At 36.0% G+C, this 19,602-nt stretch overlaps 1 protein-coding gene across 11 annotated transcripts in view; it reads right to left on the bottom strand.

Moving 5' to 3' along the window:
• Positions 1-19,602, bottom strand: part of TBC1D5 (TBC1 domain family member 5) — a 328,319-nt gene that overhangs the window by 56,591 nt on the left and 252,126 nt on the right. For all 11 annotated transcript variants that reach the window (XM_065666027.1, XM_065666031.1, XM_065666023.1 and 8 more), the window contains 2 exons: positions 18,731-18,837; positions 3,310-3,395 (listed from right to left, as the gene is read on the bottom strand). In XM_065666027.1, coding sequence (XP_065522099.1) covers positions 3,310-3,395; positions 18,731-18,837 — 193 coding nt within the window. The remainder of the gene's footprint in view (positions 1-3,309; positions 3,396-18,730; positions 18,838-19,602) is intronic.

Genomic DNA, 19,602 nt, shown 5'->3' on the forward strand with positions numbered 1-19,602 from the left:
TGCTGATGCTACAAAAAGTCTTCCTGTAGCCACCTGAGAATGACTGACAAAGTCACTACAAAGAGAGCATCTTCAGAACTATAAAATACTCTTGCAGGTGTCCCATATGGTTTCAAAAGCAAACTGAATACATCATAATAATTTTAAAGAAGAGGACATAGTAAAATTATTGCTACTAAATTTTACACTGCCACTACCTATCAGATTAATTTAGTAATCAGTTCCCCAAGGTACAGCAGAGATACTTAAGGGAAAAAAAAGAGATTTTTTCTATTCCATCACACAGATGTTGCATCAGAAGAGTCAGCACAGGACCATTTGTTTAATGCCTTCTCCATTTCAGAAAGAAAACAAAGATTGTAGATTTGAAGGTGGAAGAAGAAATGCCAAATGCTGGCTTAGCAGATCTCAATCAATTATCAGCAATTTGAAATTAATCTAATTAGATCCTGATTTCAAAGTTCATACCAGTAATAGCTGAGATTCAGAATCCAAACTTTGGTATATTTGGCATATATTTTCCTCTCATTCTGCTGAAACTAGCCACCCAAGAGTGGGGTAGTATATATCATTCACTCACCTGAAACATCACCTTAGAAAAAATCTAGTGGCTTGCACATTGAGCTCAGGTTTGTGTTGCCACAGGTCAACAGCCTTGACAATCAGTAAAAAACCCTTGACTTTGCACAGAAAATGGCATTTACTGGAAGTAAATATTTTTCTCTGACAGGCTACCTGGGTAACAAAGCCACTGGATGCTTTGAGAAAACTGCACCATTGGAATCATGCTGGTCCACAGATGCAGGAGACAAAGCTTACAAAGAGGCTTGTATTTGTGTCCAACAGGTTGTTTCCTTCTTGTTTCTTTTTTTTTTTTTTTTCAGCAATATTTTGCTTAATAAAACCTATCAGTTTTCCTTCTACACTATTTGATTTGCTGCTTTGACATAAATATAAACCAGGAAAAGTTAGCTTAATTGCATTTTTCAGATGGTTGGAAGGAGACCTTGTGAGAAACTTCACTTTACAGGAACATTGAACACCAAAATTCTTCTCTGAACCGTTATTTATGAAATACGATTTTAAAAAATGCTTTCAACAATAGCGTGCTATCATGTTTTATGACTATTTGAGACCTAGAAAGGATAGTTGTTGCAGCTTCTAATACTTGCTATGAACTGATACTGATACTGATCATTTCAGAACACATACATGAAAAATAATGATGCCATCTAAATTTCTTGTCAAGAGGTGGTCTTAAAAAAGGCATTCTGAAGTAAAATTTGTTGTGTAACTTCTCTGAATCACACCTTCAGAAAATGAACAATAGCGAGGTGCTAAATCTCTGGAGGAGGTATGTTAAAACTGAGCTGAAGCTCAGGAAGATAAGAACAATGTATCTGTTTCTTACCATTTAAATGTCTGACATATTAACGCAAAAGATGATTACAGTCATTAAACATGGATCAATGTCTACATTTTAACCATCTAAATGTACCAGACATGCAAAATAATTACAAGAAAAATGCTGATTGATTAATGTTGTAGACTTATCAGCAGATGCATTTAAAAGTAAGGCATCGGTTTAAAAATATGAATATCAAGGAGACGTGAATTCCATCTATGAAGGAAACAACTTTGTTCCATCACAATAAGCATCACTGACCTTGACTGTGAATGGTGTATTTTTAAACTAGCAGTAGGAAGATGATTCAATCCCTGCGGTTTTCTGCTAAGATGAAAATGTTTTGTTTTAAGCAAGACTTGTTCAAAGGCATTTCTCTCTTCAGTAGGTAGCCATTATGAGAGATGAGAGACAAATATGTGAACATGACAGATTAGAAAGTTTTATATGTGATAAAATAAGCAATATATATTAGTGATCTGCCAAGATATTTTAAATATATTATTGAGCCTGTAGAATTAAAGATGAAAAAGATCTGGTAGCTGATCTAATCCATCTCTCTGCTTACTGCAGAACCATTTCCTAATGTTACCAGTTCTCTCTTCAATCCAGTCTTAAAGAGATTTACTACACTTGACCTACTCTAAATGCTCCTGTGTTAAGATAAAATTATCCCAGTTATTTGTCTATCTGAACTACTGTAAACAATTTCTCCTCTCCTTTAGTGTGTGCCCTGTAGGTATGTGTGCAATGATTATATCCCCACATAAATTTAATAGTCATCCATTTCCTCAGAATTTATATTTCCAACAGGTGTCATTCTTGTTTGGACTTGATGATTTTTTATTTTTTATTTCAGAATCCTTGAAATGTTTCTTTTGGAATTTTCAAATAACTTATTTTTCATATTTAGACAATTCTTGAGACTATTTATTAAGAGAATAAATATAAAACCACCATGATATAAATATAAACCTTCAAGAAAATGCAAGAGAATACAGTAATTTTTGACACCCTTCCCTAACTTAGAAGCCTGTTTTTTCTTTAAAAAAAGTTGCTTTTGCAATCACTACTCAGCTTTAATCTCGTTTTTAAGAGCTCTTAAAAATCTTAAAAATCTCTTAAGTTTTTAAGAGCTTTTTAATCCACTCCATTTTAATTTTAGCTAGCTTTTAGTGTAACTGGTTTAAACAGAATTGGACAGAGGTGCAAAGGTTGAAAAGCCTGCAAGTTCCAATGAAACAGCAGAGACAGTGTTTGGCTGGGGCCTTGGGCAATCCAAGAAACTGCCAGTGATGTTGTAAAGTGAAGCAAGGCATTGCATCTTGTGCTGGCTTAGCCTGGTGCCCATCAGCAGCCACCACCCACCTGCAACTAGTGCCCACGTTGTGGCCACCCGGCTGGGGCACGGGTACCTCTATACTTCTGACCATCAGACAAAATGGCGTTGACAAGGACTTTAAGCAGCAGTGGTACAAACCATTTGTGAAACAAGGGACAAATGCTGCAAAAAGGTTCAATAAAACTTACTTCAAACTGAATTTACATTAATTCTATTTAACTTACACAGCTTCTGGTACATAGATACTCCAGATCGCAATCAGATGCATCATTAGAAGTAGTTTGGCTACAGAACTCACATTGCCAGTATTTTACCTCCTGCTTCTAGTATACATATCATTGTGTACGAATGTCTTTAACCTTAAAAAATTCCAGTGAGCTGACTGCAATACTTTCAATTTTCATGTAAGAATAGGCAAAGTAAAGATTCAAAATAAATGGCATGAAATAAATACAAGTGCTTCTAATGCTGCTTATGTAATTCCTGTTTGGGATAAAAGTGACTCTGAAACATTTTTTTATGAAGGGTTTTAGTTCAGTGAGCACATTCAGCAGTAGCTTACCGGGTTTTGTTCATCAAGTCCGCTCCACGCGCTTTGTAATAATCTAAATTTTGTTGGAATTGATGAGTCACTGGTCTTGGATTTCTCTAAAAGAAAAAATAAATTAAAAAATGAAAAAGAATACCTTATTGGAATTTTCTGAGAGATTTAAAGAAAACGTGAGAGATACAGTCATTAATGAAGATCAGAAACGTAGAAATTTAAAGACCGTTTCTTTTCCCAGGATCTTGGTTTCTCAAGGCAGTAATGCCAGTTAGATATAAGTGAAGTCTTAAAATACTTAAAAAAATACTAAGCGCTACCAGTAAGTCCACTCCATGCTCACAGAAAGTAGTGTTCTTTTGCACAGCAATGAGGTTGAGGCTGTAGGGGTAACATTTCTAATTAAATCAATAATTCTTGGACAAATTAAGATACTGATCTGATTTCTGCCTTTAGGCAAGCTGTAGAATTTTGCCAACTCCAAGCTAAAGTGCTATTTTGAAAGAAAATAGTACTAGTAAGGAGAAACTATAGCTAACTTTTTGAATTGAAGGTATCACTAGCAATGCCTTGGTTAAGCAAAGAATTAAATTTCGTGATACAACCAGAACACTGCCACTAGATGGCACACGGAGCCTTTTTTCTCACCAAATTTCACTAGTCAAACACCCCACAAGTAAGTTCTGCTACAATGAAACATATACAATTAATATTGAAGCCAGAAGCCACTTGTTAGTCTTTACCTCTGCCATAATGAAACTATTTCACTGAAACCCTCAGTATTTCTGAAATCATCCTTTCCAGATCTAATTATCTGCTGAACATTAAATTTAGACCAAAGTATATGCATAAAATCTCTTGATCGAATGAATGCATCCTGAAGGATGCTACTTGGAGGGGAAAGTAAATATCTGTAAGCAAAAAAATTTTCATACAGATGAAATCAAAGTAACAGAGAGGTATATATATATACACACACACATACACACATACAAAAACTGGAAGAGAAACAGCTTAAAGAAATGATTTCTAGTGTAAAAGAAAAAACAAATTGGTAAATTTCTGCATAATAATCAGATATATTGTATAAACCAGTTCTAAATACCTTCCAAGTATTTGCTTTAAAGGTTTATATTGCCTCATGTTCTGCTCTGCCTTAATTCCTGCTAGTAGTAAATACAGTTTCAACCAACTACGCAGTGAGCTTTTTGAAATAGTCATTCACAAATGACAGTACATTATATTTTTGATGGAGTCAGTCTTCAGCTGTTTCAGCTTCACATATCATATATTTGCCCTCCAGATTTTATTATAGACTTGAGCACCCACAGTCTTATCCTCCCATTTTCCACATAAGAGCAGATAACCCTCCTTCCTTGGAAACCTTATTTTTGGAGGAAGAAACAGGTGTTGCATTTTGAAAGACCAAAATATTGCATGCTCACAAAAGGAGAGAAGATGGCTTAAGGAGGTAGTAGATATCAAAGGCCAGGATGATTTCTGGGGTCAAATTTAAGGCTGGGAATTTCCAGATAATTTCCTGCAGTCAGACTTAATCTTGTATGAAATGTCTCTTTTTCTTTCTTTGGAAATACATCAAACATTTTTAAAGTATATCCTGTTTGTAATGTTCATTAAAAAATTACAAAACTAAAAGCTATTAGACAGGCATTAAAAAAATCCTTATCTTCCCTACCACCCACATTGTAATGGCTGCCTATGTTTTAATTCTCCTGTTATAAAAACAATATTTGCATAACTCTGCCCGTTCACATGGCTTGTAAGTCAGTCCTCATCAACTGACAGCAATTAACAATGAATCAGCTTTAGTTACTATTGCTCTAGTTTGGTAATTCAATACATTTCTATGATAACCAAATCCAAACTGACGTGATGAGGATAACTGATGGTTCTGCAATGCCTATGAGAGTAATAAAACAGTGTAACTTTTCTCCCAAGAATTAAATAACTTTTTTCCATACATGTTTTGATGACCATTTCAACAATGTGTAAGAGATGGTTAAAAGTAACAGGCACTTCTTGGTCATAAGACAAGTCCTTTGAGAAATTCATGCAACCAGATGCTAGCTGCTTTTTGCAATTCCTAGTAACTCAGTATAGATTCAAACTTAGCAAAAACATCAAAATTTCTTTTTCCACCACCCAATAAATCAAAAAGATGATCACATATTGCTTCCAAATAAACAAAAAATAAAATAATAATAAAAAAAATCATGTGAAACAGTATCTTGAAACATATTTATGCAGAGATGATAAGCAATTCCAGACACAAAAGGCTGATCTACTATCTAAGCACTTAAAGCCATTAATAGGAATAATGATCTAAGTTGAACATATTGAATGAGGCTCAAGCATTACTTTCACAGGGCCTATTTAAATTCCTGTGAGGTTTTAAAGGTATCAAAGGAAGAAGCAGTTTAAAGTACTATTACATGCAGTGAAAGAAAAAGCCCTCAGAAAACATTTTGTTGAAAAAACATTAGAAATGCAAGACAGTAAATATCAAGGGTTACTACTGCAGTTCCTTTTCTAACACAACTGAGAAATCCTTTTGGAAGATTTCGTTATTCAAAAACACTCAACCTGAGGTATATGTTATCAGACAAGTATCTGTGAAGTATCACCACAGAAATTTTAACTACTTCTGAAAACTCAAATTCTGAAAACTCAGCAAAAAGTATGATTTTATGAAGATTATGCTCTTTATGTCATTGTGATGGTCCTTTAAATTTATATTCTTTTTAACAATTTCAGTCAGTTAAATGCAAGAAGCAGAAACAAAAACCTACACAATTACAAAGTCTCTTCCTTATGAATTTAAACTCATTCCCCTCTGTAAGCATGCAATTTGAGCTGTGCCCTATTATATTCAATGCATTAGGACTGAAGGCTAAACAATTTACAGCAAAATATAGCTCTGTTGATTAAAATATTCACAGTAACCACATTTTTTCCCCTACGTAGTGCAATTGAGAATGGCCCTATTTATATTTTTAATTGCTTAAGCAAGTAAAGTTTTTCCTTTTTTTTTTTTCAATTTGTGTTCTGACTAAGTACCTCAGATAAAATATTTGTTCTTAAAAGGATAATGTTAAAATGAGAGTGAAATCAACCCTTCCAATTAGTGGTTTGTTGAATCCCCTAAAGAAATTGTGTAAGGGCATTATACAGATTAACATATTTATGGTTTTCCTCTTCTAAGGAAAGACAGTGCAGAAATCACAGAGAAAAGCTGCCTGCACCCATACGAGAAATCCATCTTTCTCACACCCATTTTGTAGGAGCAGTCTACTCGTTTTATCATTCTTCTAATCTTAATTTCTAACTACAGCAATCTTATTTTCAACTGGTAGAAAATGCCTGGTTTATACTTCTCAAAGGACAGTGTAAGAAATTGAGATATAGAAACACAGAGAAATTGATGTGACTTTGGACTTTTTCTCTTCAAAATATATTAGTCCTGTCCAGAGGGAAGAGATACCTTAAAATGTTTCAGGTATCTCTGAGATTCTCCTGCTTCTGAGTCTGTCTTTGCCTAAAAGATGCCACCTCATCATCTGCCTGCTTAAGTCCTAACCCTTGTCCTCCTTTTGTTCTCAGCCACCACCAGACTGAATCACTCCAGTGCCTGTGGTGGGCAGAAGGCTCTTGAGGGCTTTCTATTTGTCTTAATTCACCTCCACGATCACAGAGGGGACCCATGCCTGTTCTCTTCCTAGGCAAAGGTCTGAGGCCATAGTCAGTATCTCACCCAATGCAGAAAAGATTCCCTAAACTTGCATAAACTGCTGAAAAGCAATTCCCAACAGCTAAGGATCGTACTCTATGCACTCAAATTCCCTAGTATAACCCTTTTCCTCCCTGGTCTCTGGAGACATACCGCATTACAGAATATTACCCACAGAATAGATAGGATATAGCAAAGCATGCATGTGCATGACAGAAGTCACAGGCAGACTGTTCTACAACATATTAGGAAAACCAGTCACTGCAATGTAATGTTACATTTCACCATCTCAATACACATTATTTGTAAAAGCTAACACGGAGATGCAAGTGGAAGAATCTCTATAACACTCTTTTTTCTCCTTTGCTGAGGTAGTTCCTCACTTCTCTGTTCAGTATTATTAACAGGGAAAAAAATCAAACACAATTTTGCACAGAGTCTGAAGGCTCAGAATAAGAGATAAAAATGAAAAAAGAATTTCAATATGTCTGAAGAAAAAATGAGACTTCTTTTAGCGAACACGCTATTGCCTCAACGCCAAGGGAAAACCACTCGTCATTAGAGAAATGAATTGCTCAGCTGTTTATAAGCAAAAAGCTCTGGGGGAATTTCTGAAGGCCCAAACCACAAAGCATTGCAGGGTTACACAAACATATGTTGCAGGTGTTTTAGGGTAGACAGGTGGCAAAACCTCAGCTACTGAAAAATACTGCACTTAATAGACTGTATCTGAGACTAGATAACCTAAATGCAACAGAGAAAAAACAAACAAACCAGCAGCAGTGAATTATACATACATGCAGCAATAAGCTTACCAAAATAATCTCACTAGAGCCAAACGGGATTTTTTAAAACTACCTTTTTCTTTATATTAAACAAATGTTGCCAAATACAATTTTTTTTTTCTAAAAAGTCAATATTTTAAACCTGAACCAAAGAACAGACTGAACTAAACATTTTTATATATAAGAAAAGGATAATGGTGCAGTGTTGTTCTTTTTATGAGAATATTTTTAAGGAGAAGTTTGCTCCTTTTTTTCCCTCTTTAGCTGACAGGGCAATATTGGTTTGTTGTTTTTTTTTCATATTTCTCATACAACCTTAGAAATTTTTTTATTGAATTCTTAATTTTTTTTCCTTCCATTTGTTTCTAATGAAAGTTGGAGGAGCATATGACCTTTCTAATGAAAGTTGGAGGATCATTCAGTAATGACTGGGGTTGTCAGCAAAGGTTTAGCTTTTCCTTCTGTTATCACCTATGATTCTTACTTCAATAAATATGATACAAACATGACAAAAATCTGGACTGGGAATAGAGCTGAAACATAGCAGCTGAGGTGTGGATGAGGAACACAGTTTGAGCAGTTTGGCAGCAGTTTTTCTATTAGGTACTAATAATTAATATGAAGTGCATACTAATGATTACCTAATGGCCTAGCTGTACAGAGAATTTTACCTTCCCTCTTTCTATTTTTCTGTCAGGTATCTATCCAAGCAGCTGTCTCCACTCTATGACTAGACTTACACAGTATAAGCAATGGCTTAACATTACATAAACATACCACAATATTTTGTATATTAAACAACCAACCCACCCCAAACCCTAGAGCACTCAAAGGAAATGACATTCCCCAAACAAAACTTTCCTTTCACCTCCTCATCTTCCTCTTCCCTAGTTACACCTTCTGTAGAACAAGCAATACACTGGAGCAGAAAAGTTATTCCATCCACCTTCGAAACATTGACTTAAATACTTACTAAAAAGAAATGAAACCCAGTGAGACATTAGAGGACATACTGCACTACTGCCAGTTCAAAAGTGGTTCAAGGCCAATAGCAAAATATTACCCAAATTTGGATAATATATCTGCATCTATGAACTCCATGTATGAAAGCAGCACCACATAAAGAGTATCCTAATAAAGAACTTCCTTTTATCACAGGAAAACCATAATCCTCAAACTGGGAATAATGCTTCCTGTTTACATTTTTCATAAAGATACTATGGGTCTCAATTGCAGAGCTTGTTATTTACAATGCAATAACAGCATGAAGAATGATCATATTTAATTGTTTCTAAAGGAAACCAGGGAGTGCATTTTTGCTTCTTTTTTTTTTTTTTTCCCTTAAAATGACAAAAATTCCCAGGAAAAAACTGCAAAGGAAAGAAAATTCAGTTAACTGGGTCAAGGCAGGAAGAAACCCCTGAACTCCGACCAAGCTGAAATAAAATATCTCCAGTTTTGTTACGTGACAACCCTCCATTCCCCTGGCAACTAGAAATTTCAGATACCAGGAAGATATTTTAAATACCATGCGTTATGGTCTGTTTTTAACTTCATACACACAAGCCTTCTCTCACATGGGCATTCTATGACAAGAGATGAAGAAGTGAAAAAAATGACAAGAGAGATTTAAAAATGCTCCAGTGATTTGACTGAAAGAAATTTCTAGTTGCATATTTTGGCTTCTAACCCATTGGGAAGCCTTTTCTTAAATTTTATTTAGAGTCTTATAGCACATTGCGTTTTAACAGGTAGATCAAATCCTACCAGATCAGCTTTTATTGATACCCCAGACAAAGACTTTGACCTGCCAATGTTCAAGTTCATAACCTGCGTAAAATCCCCATCTTGCATCAACAGGATTGCTTAAGTACCTTTTAAATCTGCCTCTTAATTTAGTTGTCTGTTTTTCAGCTGAACCCTTAGTTTTCAGAAGTAAATTAACTAAATAGTGAGGTATAAATCTGACAGTGTTCAGCCCTACCCCATGACAGATTTATGCTCTGGTATCTTGCAGCCCCTCACGGTTAGGAACAGGAGTTTTACAACATTGTGGAGGACGGATCCAGGCTTTTGAAGGGAACACATAGCAAGCCTTGCTTTAAACCCTGGAATGCTTCAAATTATGAGATTTAAAATATGACATCTTTATGTACAGAAAAGCTACCACGTTATGGTTTTATTGGCACTCGTTTTGGACAACCTGCATAAACTCTTAAAACCACACTTACAGCATTTTATCTTCTCCAGATACATGCTTGTACACAAATTTCACCTATCAGGGAAGACAAGAACATTCTAAGGTGCTATTTGGTTATTTCTGCTACATGGAGGAAAACCCAGATTAATTTATGATCTGTGTGTAATAGCTTTGTATACAAGAATTAATATATTAATATTTACTATAAATAAGTCAATACATCATCAGTATATCTACATTTATACCAGAAGAGACTGAACTGAAACTCCATCATAATAGATAGTACATGATTCCATAGCTAATCTTTCATACATTATTGAAAAGTTATGAATCTATTTTTATATAACTCACAGTTTGTGTTTTGCAAATTTTAGTCAAATAAATAAATTATATAGAGAACTTTTGATTAGGCAGAAACAAAGTGCCTTAAGTGTTTCCTTTTGATAAACTACCTTGCAAACTAGAAGTGATTAATTGAATTGTCAGGTTGCACATAAGAAGAACCATAATTACCTCACTCTAACATGGTTAAAATACATTTTATTAGTGTAATTTTATAAATAACACCATTACTCTTTAGGAGAGGGTCAGTAGCTTCAGATGACTTCTAAACAGAAGTAAACACATCATCTGAAAGAAACAGCCCCAAGAAATTCACAAGCAGTAAGTTTTATTGGTAGCTGAAGTAATTAAGAGCTTAAAGTGCTCCAGCTTCTTGCTTTAGCATCAGGTACAATCAGGATTACTTTTACTTTCCTATTGTCCTGGGTTCAGCAGTAGCAGTCATTTTTCTCCTTCTTAGTAGCTGGTGCAGTGCTGTGGTTTTGACTTTCGGCCTGGGAACAGCGCTGATAACACCGATGTTTCTAGTTGCTGCTCAGTAATGTTTACTCTGACCAAGGACTTTCTGAGTCTCATGCTCTGCCAGGAAGGAGGGGGAAGCCAGGAGGAAGCAGAGACAGGACACCTGACCCAAACTAACCAAAAAGGTATTCCATACCACGGCACGTCATGCCCACTATATAAACAAAGAATGGCAGACTGCCATGTGCAGCGCCTCACTTGGATGTGTCTGCAGCCTTGGAAGCTTGACTATCTTACGTTCTCCTACAACTGGACCTTGAGCTTGTTTGGGGGTTCTAGCAGGGGAGCGCAGTTACTGTATACCTGTGACAGATGAACGGTACCGCCTGTATCAGGGAAGGCTGTCCTCTTCGACTGAGCGCGCAGCTTCGGGAGGGATGCACGTGGAGTGGTGAGGGAAGAAGGGGACACCTGCCTAGCCAGCCAGATGAGCTGAATCAACTCTGGCCGATCAATGATGACGTTGCAGCCAGATTGCCCTCAGAACGGTCTCAACTTGCCCAAATAGAAAGAACAGTTTAAAGTTTTGGCTTCCAAAGAAAACATTCTCTTCTATCTTACCTCTTTAAAGTACTTGTCCTTAACATGGTAGAGTTTATGAATTCCTTCTCTATTCTCAATCTTTCCCAGTTGTTGCTCTGGCCTATGACATTGTCTCATGCCTTCTATTTAATGGGGAAGACAAGCTGATAAAAAGCGTAAGTATGAAATCTTCAGAGAAGATTAAAAAATGGATAAACACCTTCCCCACCCCCCCACCTTGTGTCTGCAATCAGCCCATTTACATCATCAAGTAATTGCCTACACTATGACATACTTGTTTTAGTATGTCAGAAGTAGACACTATTATTCCTAACTTGCCTTTAGCCATCTCCTCTGACAGGCTCTGTACTACTCCACTAGCCCAGAAATCACCAGCCATGCCACCAACTCCTCACCACCCTCAAGGCCAGCAGCTCTCCTGCTGGGTCACCCAAGACCAGCAATGAGAACAACGGAGTCAGCTTGCCCTCCTTGCTGGGCTCTGCTTTCACTGCCAGGAGCAGACTGCAGCACCATCCCATCCAGCCCTAGATAGAACTGGGACAAGTCCTTATTTTCTGCACCATCTTACCTGTGGCATAGCTCTGTCTTAACTGTGAAAGGTGTCACTATTCAGGAAGCTTTGCTTTATTCTGTATTATTTCCCACCATTTTCCTACTTATTTAAATGTAATAGGTGCTTAACTTAGATTGAATCAATATTTGTGGGTTCTTACCCAAATGACCATCCTGTGCATACAACACTAAAGAGAGGGCAATACTGCATACTGTATCGTCGTTGGCAATCTAAGAGATCAGTGTTCTCTTTCAAGTGATGACTACTGTGTTATATATGACACTGAGGAATGAGAAAGACTTTGAAAGATTTCTCATTTGAAAAGCTTTGACTAGATGAGTAATTAACCACCTTCCAAGATTTTTTCCTGAAAATATTATTTGTGATGTACAGAATAATTTCAAGAAGATGACTATTTTATGGTGTGTCAATTAAATGGTTAACACATCAGGAGAGACTGCAATGAACTTTGAGATGATAAAGTTATTATACTGTGAGTACTGATCACTAGCCTTTTTATATTTTAAAATGCATAGGTGCACTGGGAATGAAGGTTTTGAAACAAATGTACAAAAATTAAGAGGATTTTAAATTCATGGTACACTTACTATTTTTATGTGATACTATGGCAACATGGTTATTCCAAGTAATTTATCATTAAACTCATAGTTGCCTGTCATACCTTATTCTATTAATGAAACACAATAACTGAATATTTAAAGCAAGAATTGTTAGAACAAAGCATGGAAAGCAAAAGTTACTGATTTTAAGAACAGGAATGTAAACAAAGAACAAGTTAATATCATGTCTTTTTCATGTAAAATGTGTTCAGTTCTTAGTTGTACAGGCCCACATTTAAAAGGTTAGCATGCAGTTACAGAAAATAACATTGATGTATTCAAAGTGAGGTGTTTAGATTACACCTAACCTTACCATATTTGCAAATGGAGAAGTTAGACCTCTAAAATGCTTGGGTTTTTTACAAGGAATTGAATGTGGTTATAAAACCAGAGGTTGATTTGAAGATCCTGACATGTTTTTCTTCATAAAAATCTACATTGCATTAAGGATCCAAGATCTTAAACTTTCAGAAATCAAGGCAAACAGAAGTTGAATCACTGAAAGTAAATACATCTATTTTTTTTTTTGTTTCTCCTCATTCCATCTCTCCCAGACGAAGAAACATGTACTTAGCTTTTCTGGAAAACCTTGTTTCCTTTATCAGTCATATCCCTTGTCAAGGCAACTCTCAGTTAAAGTGTATGTGACCTTACCCGTACCACCAGCTAGTACTGCACTGGGATATTCATTATCCCAGCTTCCTGATGCTTTTTGTACAGCTAAAATCCCTAATGTGTTATTGCAGATCTCCTGAATTATCAGTCCCATTTTTCATGATCAAAAAATCCTTGGAGAAAAGCAAACATTTGTTCATAGCCCCCCTCCCCCTTTTTGGTACCCCTCTAACAAAATGGGCTCCACACCCCAGCAGTAACTCTGTGTGTAGGTACAAATTAATGAGCTCCTAATGCCCAAACAGTGCGAGATCCCAACTTCTGATTGGCTGCAATCTGGTCATTAAAGAGAGGTAATTAATGCCAGATTGCACACACAATGCTAACAAACAAACAAAACAACCCCAAACCTGCTTTTCTCCTGCCACAAACAGCAAAACAAACAATCCTGACATAACGGCAGCTTTCAAAGGACAGTTGCAGCTCTGCAGCGGCACCTCAGTTAATGAGTGTATAGAAAAGAATTTATCTGAAGAAGAAGAAAGTGAAACTCAACAGCCTTTCAGGCACATGAAACTAGCTTGAAGAAAACTCTGAGATGGTGGCAGCTACTTAAGAAGAAATTCAGCTGAAAATAAATATACAAAGAGTTCAGTTCAAAATTTCAGTAATGTGTTTTCCCCCTGTCACTCATTGCTCAGATTGTGAGAAGTGTTAAAAGCTGGAATACAGATTTCTCCAACTAATCGTTATATGAGTAATCATGACCAGATATTATTGCTTAAGTTTTCTGGCAGTGCCTGTAATTTCATTCATGACAAACTAATACAACTTCTGTGAAATGTCATGTAGGCTTCATCAAGGATTTAGTTAGAATTTAATATTATTATACGGCCCCTCTCAATGTCAGCAAATAGCTTAAAATACAACACTGAAAAAATATCAGCAGCAGTAACTAGAATATTATTAGGATAACAAATTAATTCCCATCAACCAAGCACAACAACTTTTTTCTTTTTTTGAATCAATGGCTTATGGTAAAGCTGTCTTCTAAATAGCTTGCTCAATGAATAGGCTAACTCATGACATTAAAGTATCTGAAAGCAAACTTCTATTACAAAAATACCGGGAATAAATACAGTAAGCTTTCAGACAAAAGATGGTTGTCAGGTTCTTAGTATGCAATGTGAAACTGTAATGCTCTATGTAGTGCTTTAGTTTTCTAATAAGTCACTATGATAAGGTTAACACTTCGACACAGAACAACATACCAATAAGAACACCCAATGATGAAAATTACATTGCTTATGTTGCTGTATTAGAATTTTATTTGCTAAAGGGTGAAAACAGATTTGCAAAATTCACAGTTAACTTAAAACAATAGTTTTAAGCCTTTTATTCCTAGCCCTGGCTGCCTTCAGGAAGGAAAGAACATCTGGTTATTTAAGGAACACAATATGTTCACATTTTCTATGACTTTTGTTTCTAATTGGGTTTTTTAATTTTTTTTTTTATTTGAACAACTCTAGTTAGAACTATGCTTTTTAATCACTTTATATTTTTCCACTGCCCTATCGCTGTATCTCTACTTCTTAATTTTGTAGCCTTGGTTTTGAAAATTAACAGTGCTCAGTGGTTTTGATAAGGAAAAAAAAAATGAAGTAAATTGGCCACTCATGGGATATTAAATGCACAGAGACACACCTTCAGTAACGGCTTTTGGATACACACAGAAAACTCTTCCCTTATTTTCTCATTTCACACATACATACTTTCAATAGCCCGTTCTTCCACAGGAAGTTCTACGAAGGACTGTAAGTGCATAGAAGTTACTTTCATATAAATAATTGAGGAAATTATCTGTTCAAAGATTAGAAATGTGAAACAAATACTCTGCTAAGCAGGTTTGCTTTACCATCCTATGCAAAGGCAACAACACTGGTTTGAGCTTTTCATTCCACATTACCCTAAGAACTGGAGTTAGCCAAATGCAGAAAAGGCTGATACTCAATTATTCTGCATTGATCCATTCTCATGCCTGTAAAATTAGTAACTCCCAGGCCCCCCTTCAGGGACAGGTGCATTAACTTGTTTTCGGCTATTAGGGAGATATGCATTTGTCTTCTGTAGTGCAGGAATATATCAAAGACGTGGTATCTAAAACATCCTATCATCCCAACTGCCAGCTGGGGTTCATGAAGTAAAAAGCAGAGCTGCTGCACACGAGATAAATGGCAAGCACTAATTATTTTTCATATTACTGTTATTACTGGACAATGCTAAGGCTTCTCCTAAGTTTGATTCCACAAAAGGTCACTAAATTGTCCATCTTTTGGAAAAAAAAAAAAAAAAAAAAAAAAAGGCCACCATCTTTTAAGTATAGCTTTCATTTGCCATTTAGGTTGCTCTCCTGATGATGACTGCAGTTAAAAGAAGCAAACAAAATGTGACAGGTTCATCAAGGCAAAGTTTAACACTCCTGACAGTCTACAAAACAAATCAGAATAGTAAGAAGATACCTGTTATGCCAGACCAAGAAAGAAGAAATAATGGACGTTATCAGACATGCAAACAGAGATTATCTCTAGAACTGGAAGTTACAGGTTGAAAAGCTGTATCAGGTCCATTTTAACTACTTCACTATTTACGACAGGATTGTTCCTCAAGAACTTTTCAGTTTTATGTACATATCACCAACCTTTCTTAGTCCAAATACCCCACAACTTCCCCTCAGTGAGATTATTTGGGATTTATCTAGCTGCAAAATTAACTCCAAAGACAACATATATTAACAAACCTGCAAGAGGCCGATTCCTGTTTGTCCATGTCTTTGGGCTGTGGCCAGTGGTATGAGGTTCAACAAAGCAAAGTGCCGGGTCCTGCATTTGGGTGACGACAACTCCATGCAAAACTACAGGCTTGGGGAAGAGTGGCTGGAAAGCTGCTCCAATGGTCAGAGAGCAAGTCTCTCCCAGATATTTAGACCAATACTAAACATTCTTGCTATGTTCAACAAACAATGAGATAAGACACTGGACCATCCAACAGTCTCCCACAGAAGACTTCCCCAAATTCATATATTAAACACCAATAGAAATCTTGCAAAAAATGCTACGCAGAACAACTCAGCCCTGGGTCATGAGATCTAAACTGCATTGAAGCAAATGGAATTTGCCATTAGAAACTAGAAGCTGGTGTTGAAGAAATGCACAGGAAAACATCAAAAGGGGAAGAAAAATCATTAGGCACTGAATTTGTTAATCACCACTTACAAGTTACACTATCGACTAAAATCTCCTTGTCTTTTCTTCCAATCTCCTTTTATCTGTTCAGGGAATACAGGCAAACTGAATTATCTTTATGCAGATATGTAGAAAAAAAAACAGGTATCAGAATTTTCCAACGTATGCTGGTATATAAACTGTCTACTGATTTTAGAGTACTACAGCACCCATAATGTCTTGTTGAGTGAAGACTCATGCCCTTTCATTACATGCAATAAAATTTTTTGACAGACTTGGAAATTTTTATGTGTAGGTCTCACAGAATAATGAGACTTCCATTTCAGTAATACTTTGGATTGAACCAACAGATGCTTAAAGACACGTAAGTGAAACTTAAAATCGTACCTATGGAAAGATAAGAAACAGGTACTCAAGTCATAGCATTGAAAACACATCTCTTTCTCAGATCAGGAGCTATTTCTATTTTTTTCTTTTAGAGTGATCCTTTAGAACAGTTTGACTTCCTTATACTGTAAGAAGTCCAGATCTGTTTATGCAGTCTCAACCCAAAGATACAACATAAAATGAGAGGTGGCTGGAAGTCCCATAGGGCTCTTCATTCTCCGGAAATTCCACCTTCCTAACATTCAGAGTATTTTCCAAGGAGATAACTACACCTCAGAAATGAGGATAAATTGTAATTAATCATATTTAAATTGACAAACCAACTAGAAGTCTTGGTATGAAAGAGCTTTAAGTAGTTATTCACTACCTGAAAGACATGGTAGGAACTACATCCACTATATTCCAAAAGGTGTTCAAGGTACACCTAAGAGTGCTAATTAATTGGACATGGAGGCCTTAATGAACCTGGCAACTTCATTCTGTTGAAGACATGAGCATATGGAGTAGAACAGTAATTAACCTTCTTTTGCAGGAAGTCAGTGGTTCATTTTTGCCCCCTTTAGCTGGTAGGGTATCATCTTGTATACTGCCTAGGATGCTGTGGAGGACAGCTGAATAATTATTAATTATTCTATCTCTTAACATACACTTTAAATAAATGATACTCGATCTAGTTTGATACCTTAGCACAATTTTCCTCCCCCTCCATCTTCCCTCTGAAAAATACTTCTATCTCGTTTTGCTAAGACAGTACATAAACAAACGCTGGGCAGTCTGATTTCACAGACTGATGCTGAAATCTTAAGAAAGATTCCTGAGATCTAACATTACAAACTTTCTTACGTACTGAAAAGATGATATATTTTACTTCTCATCATGAAAGAAACCTTTGTGCTGAGAGGAATGAAGAAAGCAGCTGTAAGGATGCAGATTTCTGCAAAAAACTGATACAGAAACAAAGAGACAATTTCTTTCTTAATCCATAAAAGTGTAAACATTGGTACTGAATGAAATTTTGCAGAAGGCAGTCAGAGTGCAGAAGTGATGAATTTTTCACTTACAAAGGTGACGTGCATCAAGATGAGGGAAATCAGACTTTACACTGGCAGCCTACTAATGGGACACGCACAAAGACAGTTCAAAACCAGCAGCACAAATTCTGCTATCTGCCAAAGATCTCAGTACTGCAAAGATAAAGGTATACAGTTTCATCTCAAACACTATATCCACTGTATGGTGAATATCTGCTGTATATTATAACCACACATATGCACATGCCATTCTGAAATAAAGAGGTCTGCTTTCTTTTAGTACAGATGAGTGTATCAGAAACTGCATGCTAGTAATATGCAACATAAAATTTATGAATATATACATTTTATTCATGTGGATCTTTTCAGGCTGGGAAAACAGTCTCTTTAATTGAAACCCATCACATAACTATTATATACTGGGGAGAGGCAGTGCTTCAAGAATTAACAGTGATTAATTTGCAGAAATCCCGTGAAAAAGGTCTTACAGATGAAACTGTATAACAATTTCTTATATAGCTTACAAGATTACTATATAAACCCTGTTTCCCTCAAAAGTATATTTGGTGTCTGTGCAGAATACCAAGCAAAAGTTATTCTAAAGAATGTAAAAATATGCAGTTATGAGAGCTCCTGGATAACTTTACCAAAGCAGGAGAATAGAATTCTTTGAAGAGTAAAGGAACTTTTTTCTAGTCTTAGTTACCAACTCTTGATCTTCTGGTCAGGTAAGAAGAAACTTGAAAATACAACACAGTCCCAAAATGCAGGTTGTTACTAACTTCATAGTATTTAAAACATTTTATTACAGAGATTTATTTGCTGTATTTACAAAGTGAGCATCTCACCTTTGGATCTCGGAGAAAAAGTGCTCTTAGGATAAGGGAGTGAACATCTCCAATAGGTGGATAATGCATTAGAAGTCCCAAACAGGTCTGATAGTTACTTGAAATCACTACAACGCAAATGAAAACAGAGAGAGAAAGAGAGAGAGAGAGAAAAGGAGAAAAGTGACATATTAATGAAATATTACTATCTTATTCTGATATTCCAAATCAATACCTTTTCTGGTCGATTCATTATAATTCAGATTCAGCTGTCTTTTTCCACATTAAGTCTCTTAGAACTCAAAGCAGTGCTCAATATATACGTGCTCATATATATTGCATAACCAAGCTTCATGACTACCCTTTGTCCAGTGTCATTAAGGGCAATGTTAAAGCTACCACTGACTTTATGTCATAGACATTTATGTTAGCTCTAGATTTAGATGCCTAAATTTAGATCTCTGTAGCTGTGCACCCAAAGCCTGCCTGAGTCAGCAGAGGTCGGGGCAATACAGTCAGTGAAGCCTGAAGAACCAGTTCTACACTCTGAAATGGACATTGACTTTTCAGACACTCATCTGCAGACAGATATTTAAGTATAATAATTCGTGAGATAAATTTTACCTTTGGTCTTGCTTTTACAGTAACTTTCCCTCACTGACAATTCTTTGCCACAGTATCTTTTATGTTGTTCTTATGTACATATATGTATACATGCCCACATACATGTATATGCACATATGTAAAATGAACTCATGAACTCCTTGCTTATAAATCAGAAACTATACATGAAATGTTCAGGAAAAAGGCTAGATTTTCATTTAATAAATATTTAAAAATGTAATATACCATTAGCTTACATTACGTACATTTGATTTTTTTCTCTTTCAGGA

This window comes from Lathamus discolor, chromosome 2 (assembly GCF_037157495.1).
Source record: "Lathamus discolor isolate bLatDis1 chromosome 2, bLatDis1.hap1, whole genome shotgun sequence".
Taxonomy (NCBI): Eukaryota; Metazoa; Chordata; class Aves; order Psittaciformes; family Psittacidae; genus Lathamus; species Lathamus discolor.